We start from the raw sequence: 24,426 nt of genomic DNA on the forward strand, positions 1-24,426 counted from the left end.
CTTCTGAACGAACGTTCAACCATTGTCGATGGGATCGGGGCCCACGCCTCGCACGCCCATCCCGAGAACTTCTCCAGAGGTGCACGCTTCAGCCGACCGCTCGTTTTGAACGCGTGGGAGCTGCTGCTGCCATTGCTGTTATCAAGCGCGCAAGTGAAACGGTTTGACGATTTGTGTGAAAGCCGATAGAAAAGCCTAGGCGCCTAGGCTTGCTGCGTCCGAAAATTAATTGCTAAAAGCTTTGGCGCCATCTTGAGATGGCGATGGCGATGGGTGGGACGAAATTTCCGCTGTTTCGGCAGTTTCGGTTTTGTATCCGATTCTAACGCGCATGCGATTTTTCGGCCTATTTTTTCGGAAAAAAAGTGCACGTTAGAATCGGGTAAATACGGTAGTTGTTCATTTTTGGACGAACAGTAGACAAAACAGTGTTCATCTTAAAACTGTAATTTCCATATTTTCCCAATACTAGGAACCCCGGTGAGTGCAATAAGAGAATCGGTTTTTTGATGCTCCGCTTGGAACTAATTTCACAGCTCATTAAACATTGATATTCGAAATGGGCATTTGAAGTGGCTCCTTGCCACTGGTGTCACCAAGGTTTAATGAGCTGTAAAATTGGTTAGAAGTAGTGCACAAAAAAACCACTTCTCTTATTGCATTCACCAGGGTTTCTAGTAGAAAGTTTTGGAATATATAGAGATGACAGTTTTATGACGGGCACTGTTTTGTCTATTGTTCCTCCAGAAATGGCTAATTATCTCTGATTATCTTGGTAACTAATTGACTTACTCAAAAAGTAATGGCATATTTGAAAATAGTGGGGAAAAAGCAGCAAGACTGACAAGTTTAACAGAGTTTATTTGAAAATTAAAGGAAGCTTTTTAAGAGCAGTGTCCCCCTTTAACACGAATTTCTGATAAGAACAAATTTTCTCGCTCCCTTTGAGTTCATCTTAACGGTAGTTCACTGTATATGCATGCATGTGCAAGCAGTGTGGTGTAGAAAAAATGGCAGCATTTCCACTCCGTGGATGATGGGAAAGGTGCGGAGTACGGGGACTCGAAATGACATCCAAGTTGCGCCCCGGGTGACTTCGATTTGCGCCCCGACCGTCATTCGATTTGAGCCGCGAGTTCCAGCTTGATTAGTCCCTAAATTAAACTGCAACTTACGGCTCGAATCGAATTTCACTTGATTTTCGCTTGATGGTGGTGTGCGCTTGATGGTGGACGCGGACGGACATTGGGAGGTCCTAAGGTACTCCGCACCATTACAGGCTAGGAATTAAGCCGCGTGACTCTCGGGTACTGACGCACGGTCGTAGCCCAATGGGTAAGACGACTGACGCTAACTCTGCCTGGTCTACCAGACACAGGCTCGAATCCTGTCGGTGCCTGTGGGATTTTTTTGCGATTGTAAATGCTATGCGTACGGACGCCGATGGACATTGTGCAGTCCTAAGGTACTCCGCACCTAAATTAAACAGAAAATGAAGCAGTTCATTTTGTGGAAAGTCGTCGAGCTGTGTCGGAAGTCCACGCTTTCTCGAACACTGTGGTTGGAGTTCACGCGTGGTTGTGCTCCCCTGGTGCAGACGTGCGGGTCGTCCCCGGGACGGACCACCCGATCGAGACGACGGAAGAGGCCATGGCGTTCTGCAAGGAACACGGCCTGCCCGTCATCTTCAAGGCCGCCTACGGGGGAGGGGGCCGCGGGATGCGGGTCGTCAGGGAAATGAGTGTAAGTTCGTTAGTTGCTCATTAGCGCAGGCTCTCCCTTCGCTCATTCTCTCTCGGCTAAACAGGGTTTCCAAGCTTCACGTTTGGCATTTAAGGGGGCGCATGGGTCTTTGGGACCAAAAAATTTTCAGAAAATTGTTTTCTGGAAATTTGCTTTTGCGGTATCCACAGCTATTTTTCTGAGTTTGCAGATTTCCTCATCGAAACGCACCATATTTTATTGTAAATGGCATTTTAAAGTGCACTCTACAGCTGAGTTTGCGCAGAATTCAATGGTGAAACGGCACTTTTCTTGCAACGCTAAACTAGCATTTTGCCATCAGGTGTCTGGGCACCCAGAGCAGGTACAACTGTAATGAACACAGTCGTTGAACACTGTAATGAACACAGTGTAATGAACACAATAGTAGCAGTAGTAGTAAAGTGTTTATGCTGTCAATGAAGTTCATGCAATATTAATGCGTTAGTGTATGTGTGTTCACTTCAGCAACAAGTCTTTCGATTTAGTTGCAGTACATACTATACCTAAGCAAGTGGAAACATTTTTTGTCATTTTGCCTGCAGTTGTGTTCTTTGTGGCTTGAATTCTGTTGCTAAGGGTCCAACTTTTAGAGTGTTTGACGGCTATATATATATATATATATATATATATATATATATATATATATATATATATATATATATATATATATATAACGAATTAGAATAGGAAATGAGGGGCTCGTTGAAAACAAGACAGCAACAAGGGTTGGCAGTCAAGAAAACCTCGCAAAGCAAAGGGGAGGATATGGTAGGTCATTGAAACAGATAAAGAATTTGGAAAGAAAAAAAGAGAAAAAATGCCCGCCAGGTAGGTGGGATCCGAACCCACGACCTCCAGAATACCGGTCTGGTGCGATAACCACTACGCTACCGGCGGGGCTATTTTTCCCCTCCACTTTCTGGGGTATTTATGTCAATGTAATTTTTTCCTGTGCATGGGGGTGGTAGCCAGCGCCACTCCAACTTCTCTGGGTGAAGGGGACCTTCTTTTTAACCCCCGGGACGTGACTCGAGTGTCTACGACATGTTGGGAGTGGTCGACCAACGTTGAACTCTCTTAAGCTCCCTATGGCACCAAGACTACCAGAACAGAGGCCCTCGCTATGCATGTAGCGAATCAGAATAGAAAATGAGGTGCTCGTTGAAAACAAGACAGAAACAAGGGTTGACAGTCAAGAAAACCTCGGAAAGCAAAGGGGAGGATATGGCAGGTCATTGAAACAGATAAAGAATTTGGAAAGAAAGAAAGTGGAGAAAAAATGCCCGCCAGGTTTCAATGACCTACCATATCCTCCCTTTCGCTTTCCGAGCTGCCAACCCTTGTTTCTGTCTTATATATATATATGTGTGTGTGTGTGTGCGTGCGTGCGTGTATGTGTGTGTGTGTTTGAGAAAATGGTTGACTTGTGGTTAAAAACAAGAACAGTGGTTTTTGTTTTTTATCGTGAGTCAACCATTTTCTCAAATATTTCTTCTGGCTCCTTGAGATGTTTCTTCTACTATATATATAGCACACACTCACGTAGCGAATCAGCATTGGAAATGAGGGGTTCATTGAATTAAGACAGAAATAAAGGTTGGCAGTCAAGAATGCCTCGGAAAGCAAAGAGGAGAATGCGGTAGGTCATTGAAACAGATAAAAAATTTGGAAAGACAAAGAAAGTGGAGAAAAAATGCCCGCCAGGTTTCAATGACCTACCATATCCTCCCTTTCGCTTTCCGAGCTGCCAACCCTTGTTTCTGTCTTATATATATATATGTGTGTGTGTGTGTGCGTGCGTGCGTGTATGTGTGTGTGTGTTTGAGAAAATGGTTGACTTGTGGTTAAAAACAAGAACAGTGGTTTTTGTTTTTTATCGTGAGTCAACCATTTTCTCAAATATTTCTTCTGGCTCCTTGAGATGTTTCTTCTACTATATATATAGCACACACTCACGTAGCGAATCAGCATTGGAAATGAGGGGTTCATTGAATTAAGACAGAAATAAAGGTTGGCAGTCAAGAATGCCTCAGAAAGCAAAGAGGAGAATGCGGTAGGTCATTGAAACAGATAAAAAATTTGGAAAGACAAAGAAAGTGGAGAAAAAATGCCCCGCTGAGGGGGATCCAACCAAACCCACGACCTCCAGAATATATATGTGTATATATATGTATATGTATATATATATATATATATATATATATAGATATATATATATATATGTATATGACGAAGGCTTGCCCCAAGCCGAAACGTTAATACATTTTCGTTCGTTACTCTTTAGTCTTCTCTTTCACTGTATATATATATATATATATATATATATATATATATATATATATATATATATATATATATATATATATATATATATATATATATATATATATATATATATTGAGGGGAAAAACAAGGACTATTCAATTATGAAATGAATTCTAGCTAGTGTTTCAAGGGGGTTAAAAGGCCAGGTGTAGCATTAGTGCATTAATAACTGTTCTCAACCTGCCGTTAAATTATCACACAAGTGTTGCATTTGACCAGTCAGTCCAATCAGTTAACTCTCTACTACTTGCAGGAAGTGGAGGAGAACTTCCAGAGAGCCACATCGGAGGCCAAGGCTGCCTTTGGCAATGGCGCCATGTTCATCGAACGGTTTATTGTCCGTCCCCGGCACATCGAAGTGCAACTACTAGGTGGGTACGTTTCTGGTCACAACCAGCAACACTTGTGACCTTGGTTTTTTCCTACCTTGTGGTGTTTTCTAGGGGACAAGGCTGGAAACGTGGTGCACTTGTTCGAGCGTGATTGTTCAGTGCAACGGCGTCACCAGAAGGTCGTCGAGATTGCCCCCGCTGCAAACCTGGACCCGAAGGTGGGCGTTCAATCTCTCTGCTTTGGCCTTTTCTTTTAAGTGCAGAGCACTTCAGGGGCTCGCCTTGTCATTGTAGCTCGCTCGCTGGACCCAAGTAGATCCACACGACGTTCCATCGTAGCGGCTGTCATCGCGGCGTAACCCAGAGGCTTCGAAAGCCAAGTGTCATGGTCATATAGTCATAAGTGTTCAAAACTCGTGAACCACTGGCGCTTGTCATACATCTCCCTGTTGTTTTGCGCAAAGAAAACTGCAGGTACATTTGGGGCAAAATATACGTAATTAACCGGCAGCGCCCGCGTTCATTTAGTTAGGAACGCTCGTTGGGTTGGTCTTTACGATACTAAGCGAAAAAAAAAAGTGGCAATGCAATGCCGGCACGTGCGGGAGAAAAAGCAAGCACAAAAAGAACAGAACTCCCGCTGGGGATGCTTCAGGCAGGGGGCACGCGAGCACTGCGAAGGCGGGAAATTTTAAATGCGCAATTGGGTAGTAGCAGTGAGCGGATAACGGCGCTACAGCCCGTTATGGCGAATCACTGCTCTGCACTTCCGACTGCTTTCACATTGAGTGGAGCGGCTTTATTCTTTTGTTGGGCAAGCTTGCTGTTTGCTGCGATGCCTTGTGGGAAAAACGGCGGTATGTAGAGCGTAGTAAATATAACAAATAATGGACCTTGGCGTAACGAACTCCGTGAAGTCAGTCCACTGGGTGGTGAGAGCCTTACAGTTTCGAAAGAGTAGCTTGTTTACTTTTGGTGCATTTTTTACTTTTGGTTTACTTTTGTAGTTGGTAGGGAAACAGCTCGTGAAAAGAAGATAAACAAGAAAAGGCCGGATGAAACACTGTTAGTGCAATGTTTTGTCCGGTTCACTTCGTATGTCTTATTCGTAGTCTGCAACAATATAGCACATTCACGAGCCTCTCAAGCCTGCGCAAAAGTTTGGTTGTCCCAAAGTTGTTCCGTGAAAGAGTGAAAGTCATGGGCAGGTGTTGTGAGGATTTGATTGGTTGAGGCAGCCAGAAGGGAGAATTGGGATTATACTGACGTCTTTGCGTATAGTACAAGACTCCATTATTGTCTTAACTTAATTCGGCACCTTCCAGTCAGGGATTCGTTTGTTTGAATCCTGAGACTTCAAGTCTGTTTACCGTATTTTCCGGTGTATAAGTCGCGGTTTTTTTCTGAAAATTTCGTTGGTGCGTCTTATCCACCGGTGCGACTTATATATGGAATAAATCCGGTTCGCGGCGGGCGCGCGTGGCCAGCGCACGTTGAGACACAACTCTATGGTGTAAATCAATCCCAAGCCCACCGGTACGGCGTTTCTCATAGCCCATATGTCGCTTCGGGACGTTACACCAAAGCATTTGCAGGTTTTTCTAGTCAGAAACAAGGATAATGGCCTGCAACAACCGCGCACCACTTTACGCCATGCGCAGTAGCTACAGTTCAGAATAAATTCAAAGCAACATCAAACTGGGTTGCAAAACCAAAATGCAGCTTATGAATTATTACAGAGAGTTACTCTGGAGGAGGTAAACCTGCTGCTAATTTTTAAAATGACAGCTTGCGGATAAGTTTTGATTTTCGGGCTGCTTCCGGTCGCGTCACTTCCGTCCGCCATGACACCTTTATTGCGCTGATTTACGACAGCACGCAAGAGACGCGCGATGTTTGGAGAGGTGGCCAAATGGGTATCAGTCTCTTGGGACTCCATTTCTACAAAAACAGATGTAGCTGGGTTCATAAAGGACGGAATGATCCGTTCCGTGAGTGGTGACGATGTCGGTGAAGAAGACATCAGTGAGTCGGAGGACGACAGCGATGTGCCGGCGGAACTCCCACTTGAAGTTGCTGAATTGTTTGTTAGCGATTCGAATGAAGAAGACTTAGATGGTTTTGCCTGAACGCCGTCTGTAAGTACATGCCATCTGTGTGTATCAATAAACCATTTTTGAGGAGTTAGTCCTGTCTAGACTTTGGACGGTATATGCACGTGTCTAGCCCTCCTTACCGGGCGATGTGTTGATAGGCGGTGGACGCCGCAACCATGTACTTTCGCCGCACTTTCTAACGATCTGATTCACTATGAGTTTATCTAACTAACAAGTGCGTCTTATATACAGGTGCGACTTATATACGTTTTTTTTTCCGGAAAAACTGTCATTTTGAGGGGGGTGCGACTTATACAAAGGTGCGACTTATAGACCGGAAAATACGGTATATGGAATATGTTGTTGGAGTTGTGAGCCCATTGAGGTTTAGCAAGGAAGCTACTCTTGCAAGGTTGTTTTGCATTTCATTTTACATGTTTCGATCTGGGTTTGTTTAACAAACACTTGACTTCAGTAACGAGGGATTACTAGTTAAGGCTACTGACAGATTGTGTGCAGCCAAGACTTGGCATATTATCTACCCGATGTTAGTAAGTGCAGAAACATCGACATAGTGGTACTGCATGTGTGGTGCACCTTGGGGTCTGTGGCGCCATCTATGAGCATTTTGTGCAGTGCTATGCTTTTCTCCAAGTAAGCCTCTTCACAAGGGCCTTCAAACTTTCCCCTTTCTTAGGTGCGAGAGGCCATGCTCTCTGATGCGGTGCGGCTCGCAAAACACGTAGGCTACGAGAATGCGGGGACGGTGGAATTTCTCCTGGATGAGACAGGTCGCCACTACTTCATCGAGGTCAACGCTCGGCTCCAAGTGGAGCACACCATCACGGAAGAAATTACTGGGTAAGAGTGGTTACGTCATCTCAATTCCTTGGTACCTCAATCCCACCCTTTTTTTTTTCCCAGTGGTTGTCTCCCTGTTCCTCCTTTTCCTGCACACCCAAGTGTACCGTCCCCTTGATGAGTGCAGTTCCGCTTCCGCCCCAGTGTCGACCTGGTGCAGTCCCAGGTCACGTCATCTCAATTTCTTGGTACCTCGATTCCCGTCCTTTCTTTGTTTCCCAGCAGTTGTCTCCCTGTTCCACCTTTTTCTGTGCACTCAAGTGTGCCGTCCCCTTGATGAGTGTAGTTCTGCTTCCGCCCCAGTGTCGACCTGGTGCAGTCCCAGATCACGTCATCTCAATTTCTTGGTACCTCGATACCCATCTTTTCTTTGCTTCCCAGCATTTGTCTCCCTGCTCCTCCTTTTCCTGCGCACCCAAGTGTACCGTCCTCTTGGTGAGTGCAGTTCCGCTTCCGCCCCAGTGTCGACCTGGTGCAGTCCCAGATCAAGATCGCCGAAGGCCAGCTACTACCGGACATGGGCCTCAAGCAGGAGAACATCAAACCCATGGGCTGCGCCATCCAGTGCCGAGTGACAACGGAAGACCCCGCCAAGAACTTCCAGCCTGATACGGGACGCCTCGAGGTATGTGCTGTGCATTCATGTTCAGAATGACAAGTGTCCACTGCTGTAACTCGACTTTTAAGGGTGTGGTTTTGAAAGATACATCTTTTTTTACCGTGTACTACTTGTATATTGTCCTCATGGCCTCTTTAATGTAGATAATGAAGAAACCGAATGAGGCAGTGGCGACTCAACTGACACTGTCTCGCCCAGTTCATCTGCTCTCGGTGGGCACTGTTTGTGTGACTGACCGCTTTTGAGGGCCGTGATGCTTTCAAATAAGGCAGCTTCTATTGCCCCTGGAAGAGTCTCTTCTCAGCAATGCGTTTGTGTTAAAGGGGTCGTGAAGAGAAAGTACAATTGCCTTTGCTTAATTTTGTCTGCTTGAATGACCTTTTGATAATGTAAATCCCAAATATTCTCACAATTCATGGCTTCTAGAATTTAGGAGACGCCTTTGAAATTCTCGTTTTGAGGCGCACCGCAAGTTGCGCGCATCGTCGAGTAGCAATCGCAGTAAGAGCATTCGAGAGTTTAACCAGTTAAACGCTCTTTGTGCATATTGTTCTGTACAGCTGTAAACCCGATATGTTAAAAATAATTCACCCTTTATTCGTTGCCATAAACAGTTTTTTATCGACGTGGCCGGTGTCGCGACCGCGTCAGTTGTCTGGCAACCATTGTAGCAGAACTCAGACTCACTGGCAGTTGTTACGGTTTGTAGCCAGTTTCCTTGCTGAAGTCCACGTTGTTGTGCCGAATTCTCTTCGGAATCTTACCTTTTTTGTATCAAATGGCACAACACCGCTCAAGCAAAAAAATTAAAAAAAAAACGTGCCCCATGTGTTATTTGAACTTGCGGCCTCCGGGCATTGAACAGATTGAAGTCACACGCTTCATCCACTACACTATCCACGAAAGAAGTGTGCGCGGCAGATAACTGCGACATAAAAGCTGCTTCTCATTCTTAACCCAGTGCTCCGGTGTTTTTTTTTTCATAAATTCTAATCAACAAAGAGCTTTAACCGCTAACTTACCATTGAACGCTTCTGCAGTAAACCAAAGCGGAGCACACCCAATCAACGAAACAACGTTAACAGCATTGTTTATTGGAGGAAACAGGAAAGCAGTCGAACTGTGTGATGGTGGGACTCGGTGAGTCAGCGCTTGATGAGTAAGCGACGGGTTGGTTTTAAGTTCCCACTACTCAAACTAATTGCTTCGATAAATGTGTTTATGTGGTAAATTCTGATTTTAAGCTTGCGGTCATTTATCTTGTCAGGTCACAAGTTTCACGTTCGCGCAACTCGCATTACAGGCTACATGAGACAGATGTCGGCAAGCTTGTTCAAGAATACCGGAAAGCAGAACGACGGTTTAGACTCGTGCGAAACAGTGTAAACTGTTTACAAATACCCAGTTTACTTTAAACGTGGTTACTTCTGCCTGCGCCACTCACCCGCGTTGTTGACGGAAAGTTCAACCATGTTGATCAGTCGTATCAGAGAGAGCAGACATCTCCCGTTCAGTTGCAGGGCGAGTTTCATCATGGCGCCAATGTTGTAGCTTTATCTGACCCTCTGCGAGCCCGCTCTATGCCGACATGTTGTGCAGACTACGGGAAACTGTGATTGGCTGCTTAGCAAGATGTCACTTCACGAGTTGAGAAGGAAGGCCTCAGTGAAACCGGAACTGCATTTTTTTCCCTATTTGCCATTATCGGGCAACGAAACGGGCATGCATTTTTTGTTTATCATGGCTCATAAGTACCCACTCAACACAGTTTGTTTGAAAGTCTCTTCACAACCCCTTTAATAAGCAGTAACGCCAAGCTGAAAGGGGCATTATGTGCAGGGCTTCGTAGGGGTACAGGGTGTGTTGTGTATGTGTTTGATGAAATACGCTAAAGCCTTTATAGTTTCATACGAAACTTCTTGCATTGCCCCTGGACGACAGTCTGCCCAGCAAGCATCTGTGTGCAGTCATGAAGCCAGCCCTTAAACCCGCCGCGGTGGCTCAGTGGCTAAGGCGTTGCGCTGCTGAGCACGAGGTTGCGGGTTCGATTCCCGGCCGCGGCTTTTCTGATGGAGGCGAAAAGCAAAAACGCCGGTGTGTGCGAGCTTTCGGCGCACGTTAAAGATCCCCAGGTGGTCAAAATTAATCCGGAGCCCTCCACTACGGCGCGCATCATCGCCTGCGTTGCGTTGGCGCATTAAACCCTGCAATCAATCAATCAACCAAAATCGAAGCCAGCCTTTAAGGGCCTCGGTGTATGGCAATTTATCCGAGAATTTCCACTCCAAATCTGCTGCATTTTTGTTTTGTTTTGTTTTTGTTTTGTTTTTACACCTCCGTCTTGCCTTCCGCAGGTGTTCAGAAGTGGCGAGGGCTTTGGCATCCGGCTGGATAGTGCGTCGGCCTTTGCTGGCGCCATCATCTCGCCCTACTACGACTCGCTCCTCGTCAAAGTGATTGCCCACGCCCATGACATGCGCTCCGCATCCTCCAAGATGAACCGCTGCCTCCGGGAGTTTCGAGTGCGGGGTGTCAAAGTGCGTATCGCCTCTTCTTCCTTTTTCTTATTTGCTTCACCACACTATGTTCGGTCTTCTTTGAAAAGGACGGGCAACTGATTTATGTGCAGCCTCTATCCCAAACTCTCTCTATGCCAAATGAAGGGGCATCACTTGGAGCACCTCGAACGGAAACTGTTTTCCTTATGAAGCCCGAGAAGTACGTTTGAAAGTGGAGTTTATAAATCTGCCAGCCGTGCTTATGTTGCCGAAACGAATGCTGGCAACCATGGCAGTGGGCCGCACAGCAACATGCTTTTAGCTGCACTGGAGACGAAAAAAGGTACAGTTGAACCACGTTATAGCTGACACTGCTGTAGCAAATTATCAGCTATAGCGAAGTAAAAACAAATTTTAGTTGGCCACACTTCATTTCAGTGACACTTGTTTTTTTATAACGAAACCGCAAGAGCTGCGCCCGGTATCGCCTGTAACAAAGGAATATTTGAGAAAGGCTGGTACGCTACTTGGAAAAACTCCGGCCATCCAAAACTCTGGAAGTGGAAAAGGCTCTCTCGTTTTTCGAGGCACTGCTTGGAACTAATTTTCCAGCTCATTATTAAACTTTGGTGGCACCAGTGGCAAGGAACCATTTTGAAAGCCCATTTTAAACACCAAAGTTTAACGAGCTGTAAAATTAGTTCCAAGCGGTGCATCAAAAAAACTATTTTCTCATTGCACTCGCCAGGCTTGATAGTATCGAAAAATACAAAGCTTACAGTTTTATGGCTAACACTGTTTTGTCTATTGTTCCTCCAAAAATGGCTAATTATGTCTAATTCTCATGGTTACTAATTGACTGACTCAAAAAATAATGCCATATTTGACATCAGTGGGGGGAAAAGCAGCAAAACTGACAAGTTTCACAGACTTTACTTAAAAAATGAAAAGAAATTATTTTATAAAGAGCCATACTCCCCCTTAAGTTAAAAGCTCTCTTTCTTTCACAAGCTATCGAAGGCCAGTGGCCAATACCTGAGTGCCTGGTGCGACAATTTGCGGTAATCAGCACTGGCAAACGAGTTACCGCTGCGATTTTCTATTTTTCTTCCTGTTCCCTGTTTTTCCTGGTTTTCCTCTGTTTTGTGGTCCCCTCCCCCCGTGAATATGGAAAGAGCATTTCTAGCAAGAAATCGTAATTTCCGGCTTCATTTCTGACTACAGTTGAACCCCTTTGTAAGAGACAGGTACCGGGGAGCAGTTTCTGTCTCTTATACGAGATGTCTCTTATAAGCAGGGAACCATGTTTTCACTTACTAACCAGACCCTAGTTCAATGTGGGCACCATATGACTAAAATAAGCTCAAAAGAATGCTACAGCAGGTTGCAAAAAATTCATTCTAGTTATGTTTGGCCCCCAGAATTTAGGAAACAGTTCTGAATCTTTGTTTGCTTCATGACTGTATTTACACTGTTTTTACAACCGATTCTACAAGCTTTCTTTCCTTTCACTGTTTGTGGAAGATAAATCGTAGATGTTGAGTTCACAAGCCTGCGCACACCTTCTTCCGCTGTGCGCTCGGACTATTCATTACGCTTTCAGGACTCAACATCTACGATGCTTCTTTATTGGGAGCTACGCGAGTGGGAGAGCCCGTATGTGCGGTCGCGCTCCAATGGATGGCAGTAAGCTTCAACCACTTCTGCAAGTTGCATTTCCATTGGCAGGGCTTCTCATCGTCATTTCATAGCTGACTGAACCACTGTGTGTTTGCTGAAGTTATAATAAATAGCGCTTGCAGGCGTCTGACGTCCACCTGTGTTTCCACAATGGAAGCAACTGCAATTAGTGACTGGTGGCACTGCATCTGAAGTTAAAATGTCTGTTACAAGCGAGATAATTGATTAAAGTTCAAGGATGACTTGTCCTTTATAACCAACTGTCTTCTACATCCGATGTCTGTTATAAAAGAGGTCAATTTGATGGGAAAGATAGGGAGGCCAACCATGTGAGTGTATAGTGTCTCTTATACCCATTTGTCTCTTACATCCATGTCTCTTATAACGAGGTTCAACTGTATATTATTAGCTTCTAGCTGGAATCGACAGTTTCTAACTAGAAAAATTCTTAGTCTAGCTAGAGACGATTATTTGCAGCTTGCGGGGTTTTTTTCTTCTAGCTGGACTGACAAATGCTAGCTGGAAGTAAATCCAAATCCAGCTAGAAATGAACTAGAAACTGAGTTTCTAGCGAGAAATTCTGCCTATTTCTAGCTAGAATAGAGAGAATTTCTGGTTCAATAATCCAGGAGCTTGCTTTTCTTTCTTCCTCTCCCCTGTGATGCGATGCAGACCAACATTCCGTTCCTGCTGAACGTGTTCCAAAACGAGCAGTTCCTGAGCTCCAACGTGGACACGTACTTCATCGACGAGCACCCCGAGCTCTTCAACTTCATGCCCAGTCAGAACCGGGCGCAGAAGCTGCTCTACTATCTGGGCAACGTCATGGTCAACGGGCCCATGACCCCGCTCGCCACCCCACTGAAGCCCTCCGACCTCACGCCCATCATTCCCGAGATACAGTCCGGTGGGTGGTTCTCTGGTGTCGACGGTTTTTCGGTGGGGAGATCTGTCTGGTTGGTGGCAGAAGGCTTATGTCTTTAGAGGATGAAATGGCAGGGGTGTTGACAAAAAACTGTGGTTCATTCCTCTGTCATAGGAATCAGTAAGACACAAAAGTGAAATGTGCAGCGAAATCTGCGGCTGAGCATTAATTGCGGGTTGGTGGCTGTCTTGTGGGTGTGCTTGGCGAGCGACGTCCTGCTGGCGGGTCGCTTCGGCAAAGGTGTACTGGCGTCATTTCCATGACAGATATGACGTCAGTCAAATCTTGGTGTATATCGGCATAAAACACTTTCGTGTTAAAATATAAAACCCGAAAACAAACAACCCTAAGGATAGCGTACTCTTTAGTGCTAAAGGTTGCTTCCCTGCACAATGACCTGTGTGCAGGGGTGCACCCTTTACAGGCCACTTGCTTCGTTGAACTGGCATCGGTTCCGTGACTGATGTGACGTCATTAAAATCTTTGTGTATCCGGGAATAAAACACTTTCGTGTTAAAAATGAAAACTTGATAGAACGGTATCAAAGTTAGGTGCAGCAGTTGGTGTCGACGCCCACCATTCCTGAGGTGCTGGCCTAATTTGTCAAGGAATTCTTGAACTCGAAAAAGGATCTGTCTTGGTGGCGAAGAGCGTACTTTCAAGGATTAAACGGAAAGGCGCATTAAAAGAAACATCAACTCCCCTCCGTCTAACGGCGGCGATGGTTGGTTGAAACATAAAGCTTCCTTATGCGTAAAAATCAAATGGCGGAGTGCCAAATGCAAAGCCACTGCAATCAAAGTCAGTGTCAATGACTAAAGTGAAAAAGTCAGTCCAAGCGTCAACGAACAAAGCAAAAACTGCCTGCGAGTCATAGTCCAAACTCGGACGACAGCAAACGAACACCTCACACAAAAGAGTTGAGCCCCACCCCCCCAACCAGCGTCGTCATTCAAAATGAAGCGATCAAATTCACTTCAAAATCCTAATTGCTTTGACCATATTTGAATGGCGCAATAGGATAGATGTCGGATTCATAACTCAAGGGACCCAGGTTTGATTCTGACCACGAGAACCGTTTTTTGTTGTTTCATTATTGTCATCATCACGATCATCGTATGCCCTCCCGTTGTGTAAAGTTGGCTTTCCTGAAGTGCGTTTTTGGTAACGACACTGCCATCAGTGAGACCAAGAGAGCTTCGCTTTAAACACGAAAACACCCACACTTTAAAGTGAACGGCAGCTGGTTTTGGTTTATGGAGGCTTGAAAGTGGTAAACCGTGATAGTTCAATGGGCACCAGTTACATAGGCAATGATCCAGTTAATTTCGGTGTACAAATGAAATAGAAAAGCTTTGATCATGAAACTGGTAAGCAGGGCAACCTTGTATTTTCATCATACTGATTGCGAGCAAGAAATCTTTGCAGGCAGTGAAATGTAAGTAATTTTCACGTCAGTGTATTTCCTGGTGATTGCTTGATTCTGTAATAGCCAAATATAATTTAGGTCTGAAAGGCTTTTGATTTAAAAGGTTTAGCAGAGTGATATGTATTCCCATTATTATAGAATTGTGTTGATGCTTCGTATCAACACAGAAAAGTTGCCTCTCCAGAAGCTGTATTAATCTTCTTTTTTTCATTCATACTTCATTCACAAAAAAAAAAAAAATTACTGGCCTATGCGATATTTACTCGCGTAATCCTCGCACTCGAGTAATCCTTGCCCCCCTAATGTGAGCCACCAAAACTTGGATTTTTTGGTTCCTCGCATAATCCTCGCACCCCCAACTTTACAGCGGCGAAAGTTGCCTGCTCGCGAAACCCGCATGGTGCACGCGCTCTCCAATGCGCGCCCTCCCCCGCCGCCTCCCCGTTCGGCGGAGAGTGCTGTGTGTCCAAGGCCATCCACGCGCCCTAACAACCTGCATGGCTACTCCCTAACAGGCACCCTAACACGCTACTCACACCGTCCTGGAGCCGCTATCGCGTGCGCGCAACTAGACGGCATTCACGCAGCCCACTGTCGTGTCGTCGTGTCGCCGTCGTGGCCCCCTCGTTGAGCAGCAGCAGTCAGTGAGTCACTCGCGTCAGTGGTGGATAGCTCGCTGCCATTTTTAGAACTTTTTGATCTCTTTGTTTTGTGTTTGGTGCCGCTTCGCCATGGGGAAGAATGCCAGCTACACTGCCGCTTTCAAATTGAAAGCGATAGAGTACGCAATCAAACACGGCAACCGCGCCGCAGGCAGGCACTTCAGCGTCACCGTATTCAACGTGCGTTACTGAAGGTGGCAGCACCAGGAGCTGAAGGCGACGACGAAGTCACGCCGGGCTTTCCGTGGTCCGAAGACGGGCAAGTTTCCCCAAGTTGAGGTGCTGCTCATGGACTATCTGAAGGCTCTACGCGGAGATGGGTGCGCTGTATCCATCGAGATCTTGCGCAACCAGGTGCGCTTGATTGCTAGGAAGGAAGGCATCCCGGCAAATAATTTTCGAGCCAGTAACGGGTGGGCCACGCGCTTCATACGGTGCATCGGCCTTTCTTTGCCAACACTCTGCCAACGCCTGCCCGAAGCCTACGAAGACAAGATCGTGGATTTCCACCGGTTCGTGATCAGGATGCGGCATCAAAACAACTTTTTGCTGTCGCAGATTGGAAACGCGGACCAAACACCTCTGAATTTCGACATGCCCAGCAATACTACTGTTGAGCAGAAAGGCGCGCGCACCGTGCACGTACACACGACTGGCGCGGAAAAGCAGCGGTGCACGGTGATGCTGGCCGTGGCGGCGGACGGGCCGAAGCTACCACCGTACGTCATTTTCAAAAGGAAGACCCTCCCCAAAGGAAAGCTTCCCCCCGGTGTGCACGTGCATGTGCAAGAGAAAGGGTGGATGAGCTCAGACCTGATGGTCGACTCGATCAACACTGTGTGGGGGCGGCGACCGGGAGCTCTTCTTTTTCCATCGCTCCTCGTTGTTGACAGCTTTTGGGGCCACCTTGTGGAGTCGGTTCGAGCAAAGCTGAAGGAGCTGCACACAGAAGTGGCTGTAATTCCAGGTGGCCTAATGTCAATGCTGCAGCCTTTGGACGTGTCTTTGAACAAGCCGTTCAAAGATAACGTCCGAAGGCTGTATGCAGAGTGGATGGCCGAAGGCCAACACGCTTTGACGCCTTCCGGCAAGATCAGGAGGCCGTCAGTGGAGCTGCTGTGTGACTGGATTGCGGAAGCGTGGAGGATGGTTGGAGCAGTCATCATCGTCAACAGCTTCAAGAAGACTGGCATATCTAATGCTTTGGATTCAAGCGGAGACCACTTGCTGTGGGATGGAGGCGAGACGTCTGAAGCCGACGAGGAATCGGGAGGTGACGACGAGGCCACGACCAGCGATGCAAACACTGACTAGGACTCTTCGGATCTTCTGACCATTGTCCAAGAAAGTTTGACAGTCGGCTGCATTTTTTTTTTCTTCCAAAGGCCCTTTTTAGGGCCAACTACGTGATCCATATGCGGGAACGCACTGCGCACGGCCTCCCACCCTCGTATCCTCTCAAACTTCCAGCGCAAAAACTGCGAATGAAATAGCGTCGCGAAACAAGGCAAATAAAGGTATGTAAAACAGGCTTCACCCGCACTCTTCCGCCGTCCCCGATATTCTGAGTACCGAAGTCTACTGTAACGAACGAAGCCAGTTTAGGCCCGACTTTTGTAGCTTCAGTGCACGAAAAAAGACACGAGTGAGTTTGGCACGCATGACACACACATGACGACGACGAGATAGGGCGCGCGCCAGAAAGCAAAGGCGGCAATTTCATGATTGCTGATTGACGGGAGACTGTTTACGTTGTAAATAATAAAATAAAAAGAAATAGCTGCTGTTGGCAACACTGAGCTTACATATACAAAAAATGACCGCTACATTTAGCGGGATTGGCCAAAGGCAAATTGGCAACACTGTGCACCGGTTTTTTTCCCCGCATAATTCTCGCACCCCTAACTTCGCATTGACTTTTCCGAAAAAAAAGTGCGAGGATTATGCGAGTAAATACGGTAATTCTTTTCTTTTTAGTGTTTTGAAATTCTGTTCTGACAAAAAAAGTTTAGTCACTAGTAATGTTGCAAGTGCAGTGCCAATGTTTGCAGGCTTGACATTATAAGCGTGCTTCTAAACTTTCTAAGTTTCTTTTTTTCAAGTCAGTGTTAGGCCTCGCACATTTCTTTCGGGGTTATTTTAACTGCGAATGTTCTGGACAAACCGCTGCACTGTATTTTCTCCGACATGTATGTCAACACAGCTTTTTTATCTTCAGAGTGAAATTTGTTCGTACTTGTCGGCATGTGTACTTTACAGGATGGGTAAGTGCTTGCCCAGTTTTGTTTTTGCCATGTCTGCGCGCATGGATTTCACGCAGTATTACGGCGGCTTGTGCAAACACACGACGTCACACAAAAGCGACAATCATAGTAGATACATCAGAGCAGTTTGTTCCAGTCGGAAGTTCTACTCGACCTCAGGGCTTTTTTTTTGGAGCTTGTAGAAGTTATCTGCAAGTCGCACTCCTCTCATTGAGGTTGTATGTAAAACATGGCTTTTGGCTGTGCTTAAATGACAAGGTGTTGGGCAGATAGTTATCACTTGATAGCCAAATCCAGAGTAGGATGGTGGGGCGAGTTCATTGAGCTAGTGCGTTCTTTATAATGTTTTGTGCGGGTAATGGTGTGGGAAAGGGGAGGCTGAATTTGGTATGCTGGCAAGCTACCGCTGGTTCTATGCATGCGTGTACCGTATTTTCCGGCCTATAAGTCGCACTTTTGTATAAGGCCCACCACCCTCAAAATGACACTTTTTCCGAAAAAAAAAAAAAAAACGTATGTAAGTCGCACTAGTCTACAAGACGCACCGGGATACAAAACGCACTTGTTAATCAGGTTAACTCGTAGAGGATCAGTTTGTTAGAGAGTTCGGCAAAAGTACATGGTTGCGGGCCGCCTCTGAACGCATCGCTCGGTAAGCAGTGCTAGGCACGTGCATCAACTGTCCGAAGTCTAAGCAGAACTAACTTCTCAAAAATGATTTATTGATACACGCAGATGGCATGTACTTACAGACGGCATTTAGGTAAAACCATCAAAGCCTTCTTCCTCCGACTCGCTAACAAATAATTCATTCATTTAGACCATAAAGCTGTGTCTTTTTACGTGCACTGACATCACGCAGCACACAGGTACCTTTACGAGCGGAGGCCACGCACAGCCGCCATGTATTGGACTTATTCCATACATAAGTCGCACGGGCGGATAAAATCGTGACTTATACACCGAAAAAATCATGACTTATACACCGGAAAATACGGTACTATTAGCTTGCTTGTTATTGTGGCGACGCAATCCTAGGATAGGTAATTTCCAAAGACGCGAGTTCAATCCCGGCCGCGGTGCCTGCTTTTCTGATGGAGGCAAAAAGCGTAAACGCGAGTGGGTTGAGATTTCGGTGTACGTTAAAGATCCCCAGGGGGTGTATAAGTTAATCCGGAGCCCTCCACTATGGCACGCCTCATAGCCCGAGTGTAGCTTCGGCGCGTTGAACCGATAATCAATCAGGACGGATAATTTTGAGGCCATTAGCAGTGAACAGATGTTTTGCCTGCAAGAAGGAATCTGTGTGGGCGTGGATTAGGGTAGCTGTCAGCACGGGGCCTATACTCTCGACTGCATTGTTTTCTGACCAGTAGCTGTGCCCTGGTTTGAGGGTATAGTTTAGAAGCCAAAACACGCTCTTGATGGAAGCGCAGACAACAGGGGGCTACTAATGAATAAGCTGTGGAAAATTACCTGGTCTGTCCACTGCGATAAGGAATTTTGTGGCAATTGTCTCAAGCCAGCAGCAATATGAGATGTGTGGTCGTGCAGTTGCAGTTTGTTGTTGTATACGACTTTCAATCCGATTTTACGACTTGCAAGGGGCCACGCGAATGCATTGTATGATCGGAGTACGGGTAAATGCCGGCCTAGTAGATGGTCTCACGCGACAGGTGGGTTAAGAACTATAACTACTATATATATAGCGCATTCTCACGTAATTTGGGATCACCGAGCTGAAATGTTGGGTTTCTTAAAAAATAGAAATGCCTATTTTGGCCCCCTCTTGTAGCTAGCCTACCAGCCTTGTGCCTCATGCACGCGAGATAAACTGGGAAGGCTGACGCGGCCGAGCAAATTGAGAGGTCAAAAGGCGAGCGTATGAAACTGCCAAGGTTAAGGGAAACGAACGATAGTTCGAGGCGGCAATGGTAAAAAAGTCGGGAAAGTAAGAATTGAAGCGACAACGCGGCTTTCAAAGACACTGATAAGTAGAGATCAAGTGGCAAGAGTGGAAAAAGGCTTGAAAGGAATGTGGGGCGATGCAGAGGTTAAAACAACAGGAGGAGAGAGAGCTTCGTAAAAGAAACAAACTTGAATCGAACACGTGAGTAAAGTGGGTGTTCGTTCATTGCCATGGAGTTGCAGCATATGTGTTTCCACGTTCATCAGCTCATAGGGAGCTTGAAATTCGTGGTCTGCCAGCCACCTGGTCTTAGACTCCCCACAGTTGGCGCGTTGGCATTGGGTTGCTACGTGGGGTTGTCAAAGGTAAACTCCCACTCGCCAGTACTCCGCCTGCTTGCTTGCGTCTGTTCAAAAAGTGGTCAGGCCTGCCTGTGGACTTTTTGCACATCAAGCAGTGTCAAAAAACGGGTTTAGGAATAAATAAAGGTCGGGGTGAGGCAATGAAATGCCGCAAAAGGTGGGCAAACTCCAATCTATCCCCGCCAAGGTCAGTTGTATGAAGCAGACCACGTGCGCCTGTGTGTTGTATAATCGGGGTTTTTAACGCGTTGTTTCTATGGGGAGCTGCTGGGACTGCGGTGATCCGTCGTAAGAAGCGGGTAATTGTAAAACCGGGAGACATATCGTCAGGGTTCCACTGTACTTCATAGCTGTCCCTATAATGCCGCGAGAGTTATTGCTAACTTACGGAAATGTGGCTGTCGTAACCTTGTTCACTTGTTCATCTATGCCACAGCATTGTGAACCCTGAAAATATAATTAGAACATTCAAACAACATTGTGCCATGTGAAACAAAAAGATGCACTCGTAGGAACACTGCTCTGCTTGTGTACCCTTGCTTACCGTACCTTAAAACTGCTTGCAAGCTTTTCTACCTAATCTATTCATGTAGCCTTGTCTGTGGTGCTGGTGTTGGTGCAGTTTGACGGAACACGTGTTTGAGATTTACGCTTGATGTGGAACACCTATGCCACCATTGTGTGTGTAACAATTGCTTGATGCTTTTTGTTCTGTGTTTTGCTTTTTTGTGTGTGCGTTCGTGTCCGTGTTCTGCCCGCATTTGTAGTGGTGCGGGGGGGGCCGATTGCGTGTCGTTGCTTACGGCGTTTGGTGCTTTTTCGTTCTCTCCCTGCCTTTCTCCTCTCACCGGCAAAAGGCTCAGACGGGAAGAAGTACATACCCGGTAAACCTGCTGTCTTTTACTTCTTCGTTTCATTCGCTTTGATGCCTCCGTCATTGCTGGGCTGTGTGCTTATCTTGGCTGCTTTGCTGTTTACTGTCTTGCACACTGTCTGCTACATAGTTAAGAGGAGACGCAGGTTTTAAAACAACTTTTACTTTTCGAGTAAAGTTTGTGACACTTGCTAATCTTGCTGTTTTTTTTTTTGTTTTTTTTTTTTTTTTCACTTATTTCAATGTGCCTTGTTTTTCAGTTGGTCAATTAGTCCCCAAGATAATTAGAGATAATTTTTTCTTTTTAGAGGAACAATAGACAAAACAGTGTCGGTCGTAAAACTGTAGTCTGTTTTTCAATGCTATGAACCCAGGTGAGTGCAATAAGAGAATCGGTTTTTTGATGCACCACTTGGAAGAAATTCCAACAAACAATGGGCCAAGCTGCATGCCCACAGGACTGGGCTTTTACAGGGCGTGTTGTCCTTTTTTTTGTTGTTGTTGTTGAGTGATGTAAATACCCTAGTTTGCATTAAAGTGGAATAGGCACTTTTAAAGGTTGTGGGAAAGGAGTTTGGAAACACTTCAAGGAGCACTGACACCAAAATTTTATGTTACACTTTTATTGCTTTTATCAATGCTTCATGGTCTGGCCAACCTGAAACAGCACGTCAAATACTTCAGCGCATGATAGTTAATAACATTGAACAGCCTGAAAATCGTTTGTTTCGAATTCCCGCGCTTTCATCCCGAACGGCGCATATGACAAAATCCCGGCCTGACCTCACCGCTTTGTGCGGACGTCCCCGGCACCCGCTTGAGAGGGTGTTGCGCCCGCTCGCCGCTCGTGGAGCCGCGCGCAAAAAGTGACGTCACGAGTTTTTGACGGGCGCTGTCGCGTCACTTCTTTTGGCTTCTCGGGGTGACGTCACGCTGATGTCCATTTGCCGACTGCCGCTCCGCACGCTGCTCCGTCGGCGCGATAAATGAGATCCAATTGAACTATGTTCTTCGCGTCGCAGGCCGCTCATATTTCAGCCAGGGTGTTCTGTTCAGTGAAGGAAGCGAACTGTGCAATAATATTAACGCCGAAAATCGGTGTCAGTGCTCCTTTAAGTGAGGCATACTATTCTACTTACCGTGTGGCTGCACCCTTCTTTCACCTTATCTCTCCATTATATTTGCAGGGATATCTAGACCAGGGCCACATACGTCTGCAGGATGCTTGTGGCAATGTTCATTGTTAGTTTGCATGTCAGCCTACCAATGTGTTCCGCATGCACGTCAGTCGTGGCTTTGCAATGCTGCAAACACTTGCCTGGGTGTTTGTCAAGGAAGCATTGACACCCTTCGGCGCGTGGGGAGGGGGGAATTTCTTTCCACATCTCATTCGCATCTTTGTGCTCGCCATTTGTAACAAAAAATGCCTGAGGCAAGCGCACATTTAAGCTCACATGCACGTCAAACTGTGCTTTAACACTTACCTTAGTAATGCTTCCAGTTTGAAATGCTACAAAGCCACCCATTCACTTGCATGTGTTAATAATGTGCATGGTGTGGTTCTTCAAGATGTAGTTGCTTTGTTGTGCACTGTTTCTCACCTTGTTTCGGACCTGTGTCCTGCTCTACTTTCTCTACTCTAATTGCTCCATTCTTTTTTTTACTTACTCTACCTGCTTTACTTTCTCTATTCTACTTACTTTACCTGCTTTTTCTCTATTCGTTTTTCTACTCTCTCTGTACCATGTGCTCTATTCTCTCTTTTTTACTTCTTCAACCTGCTCTATTCGACTTCCTCTACTCACCTTGCTCTATCCTACTTGCTGTATTCTACTCGCTCTAATACGTGCTCTACTTGCTCTACATGCCGTACTTTCTCTATTCTACTCGCGTTACCTGCTCTGTTCATTATTCTGCTTTCTTTATTGTGCTTGCCATATTCTCTGTCCCACTCGCTTTACTTGCTTTTTTGTTATTTTACTTGCTGTACTACCTGCTCTTCTCTACTCTTCTTGCTCTGTTGTTTGTTCTACTTTCTGCACCTGCTCTTCTACCTCCTCTACATGCTCGCTCTATTCTTGCTCTATTTGTTCTGTTTTCTACACCTATTATTCGACTTCCTCTACGTGCTTGCTCTATTTTCTCTGCTCCACTTGCTCCCCTTTCTCCGAAAAGGCTCCAAACCTCCGCCCGGACTCCGAGACGTGCTGCTCAAGGAGGGCCCCGCGGCGTTTGCCAAGAAGGTGCGTGAGCACGACGGCCTGCTGCTGATGGACACCACCTTCCGGGACGCCCACCAGTCCCTGCTGGCCACCCGGGTGCGCTCCATCGACCTGCTCCACATCAGCCCCTTCGTGGCGCACAGCTTCAGCAAGCTGTACAGCCTCGAGAACTGGGGCGGTGAGTGCCTCCTCCGCCACGCTTGTGTCAGCTTCGTGGCGATGCAGATTAAACCTCGGCCACGGTGGTTGTCTTTCTGATCGAGGCGAACAGAATCGATGCCCTTTCACTCCGTGAAGAAGGATGATCAGAAAAGCTGGGCGCAGGGCAAGGAGTGCTCAATGCAAATCCCGTTTTAAGTGCAGAGCATTTTAGGGGCTCACCTTGTCAGCGTAGCTAACTCGCTGAACCCAAATAGAGCCTCATGGCGTTCCGTCGTAGCGGTTGTCGTTGCAGCATAACCCAGCGGCTTCGAAAGCCAAGCGGTTTATATAGTCATAAGCGCTCGAAACTCGTGAACCGCTGGTGCTTGTCATACATCTACCCGTTGTACATCTACCCGTTGTACATCATACATCTACCCGTTGGTGCTTGTCATACATCTAGCGCAAAGAAAACTGTAGGTACATTTGAGGCAAAATATACATAATTAACTGGCAGCGCTTGCGTTTATTTAGTTAGGAACGCTCGTTGGGTTGGTTTTTACGATAGCGAAAAAAAGTGGCAGGGCAGTGCTGGCACATGTGGGAGGAAAAGCGAGTACATAAAGAAGAACAGAGCTCCCATTGGCACATAAAGAAGAACAGAACTCCCATTGGCACAATTTCAGGCACGGGGCACGCGAGCACTGCAAAGGCGGGAAATTGGAATTGCATTGGGTGGTAGCAGTGACTGGATAACGGCGCTACAGCCCATTATGGTGAACCACTGCTCTGCACTTCCAACAGCTTTCACATTGAGTGGAATGGCTTTAATTTTTCTTTGTAATTTACAATTGAGCCACCCCCCCCAGATGAATACATAAGAATGGCAGGGGGGAGATTGATACTGCACGTGGTGAGCAGTAGGCGACGGCGACGGCTGTGTAGAGGAGTACAAAGTGGGGCTGTAACTGGTGAGACCCTAGATGTAACCATGCTGAATGGCCATGCTTCACTGCACAACACATGGTGTGGGAAAGTCAGCTTACAAAGACCAAGCCCACTTTTCAAAGTTGGCTTCACCTCTAAACGCAAATGCATTGCTGGGAAGGTATTGTCTCGGGGGCAAAAGAAGACTTCGATATATAGAGGTCCTAAAACCATATTTTATTTTTTTATTAATTTTTCCATGGACGGAACACATCCTTGAGTTTTCGTTCTGCACTGGCACGAAGAGTGAGGGGCTCAGATGTCTGCAGCTTCGCTGGAAAATGAAAATGCCTGTGTGTCGAGATTTCGGCACATGATAAGAGAGTCCACGTGGTTAAAATTAATCCAGAGCTGTTCACTACGGCGTGCTCCACAGCCCAGGCGGAGCTTCGGCATAGAAATCCTCCAACATTTAAACTCCGGACACCTCCGAGCGCATCTTTTGGGCATGCCCTCAATTTCGAAACGAAAGACGA

General features: G+C 46.3%; 1 protein-coding gene across 3 annotated transcripts in view; it reads left to right on the forward strand.

Annotated features, from left to right (window-relative positions):
* Pcb (Pyruvate carboxylase) overlaps positions 1–24,426 on the forward strand; it is a 56,182-nt gene that overhangs the window by 14,709 nt on the left and 17,047 nt on the right. For 2 of the 3 annotated variants that reach the window (XM_077705462.1, XM_077705463.1), the window contains exons 5-13: positions 1,598–1,743; positions 4,343–4,460; positions 4,533–4,639; positions 7,215–7,378; positions 7,841–8,003; positions 10,352–10,534; positions 12,848–13,082; positions 20,584–20,610; positions 22,776–23,000. In XM_077705462.1, the coding sequence (XP_077561588.1) occupies positions 1,598–1,743; positions 4,343–4,460; positions 4,533–4,639; positions 7,215–7,378; positions 7,841–8,003; positions 10,352–10,534; positions 12,848–13,082; positions 20,584–20,610; positions 22,776–23,000 (1,368 nt within the window). The remainder of the gene's footprint in view (positions 1–1,597; positions 1,744–4,342; positions 4,461–4,532; positions 4,640–7,214; positions 7,379–7,840; positions 8,004–10,351; positions 10,535–12,847; positions 13,083–20,583; positions 20,611–22,775; positions 23,001–24,426) is intronic. The other variant, XM_077705464.1, reaches the window with a different exon arrangement.

Source organism: Haemaphysalis longicornis, unplaced genomic scaffold (assembly GCF_048455015.1).
Source record: "Haemaphysalis longicornis isolate Haplotype H1 unplaced genomic scaffold, Haemaphysalis longicornis Haplotype H1 scaffold_33, whole genome shotgun sequence".
Classification (NCBI taxonomy): domain Eukaryota; kingdom Metazoa; phylum Arthropoda; class Arachnida; order Ixodida; family Ixodidae; genus Haemaphysalis; species Haemaphysalis longicornis.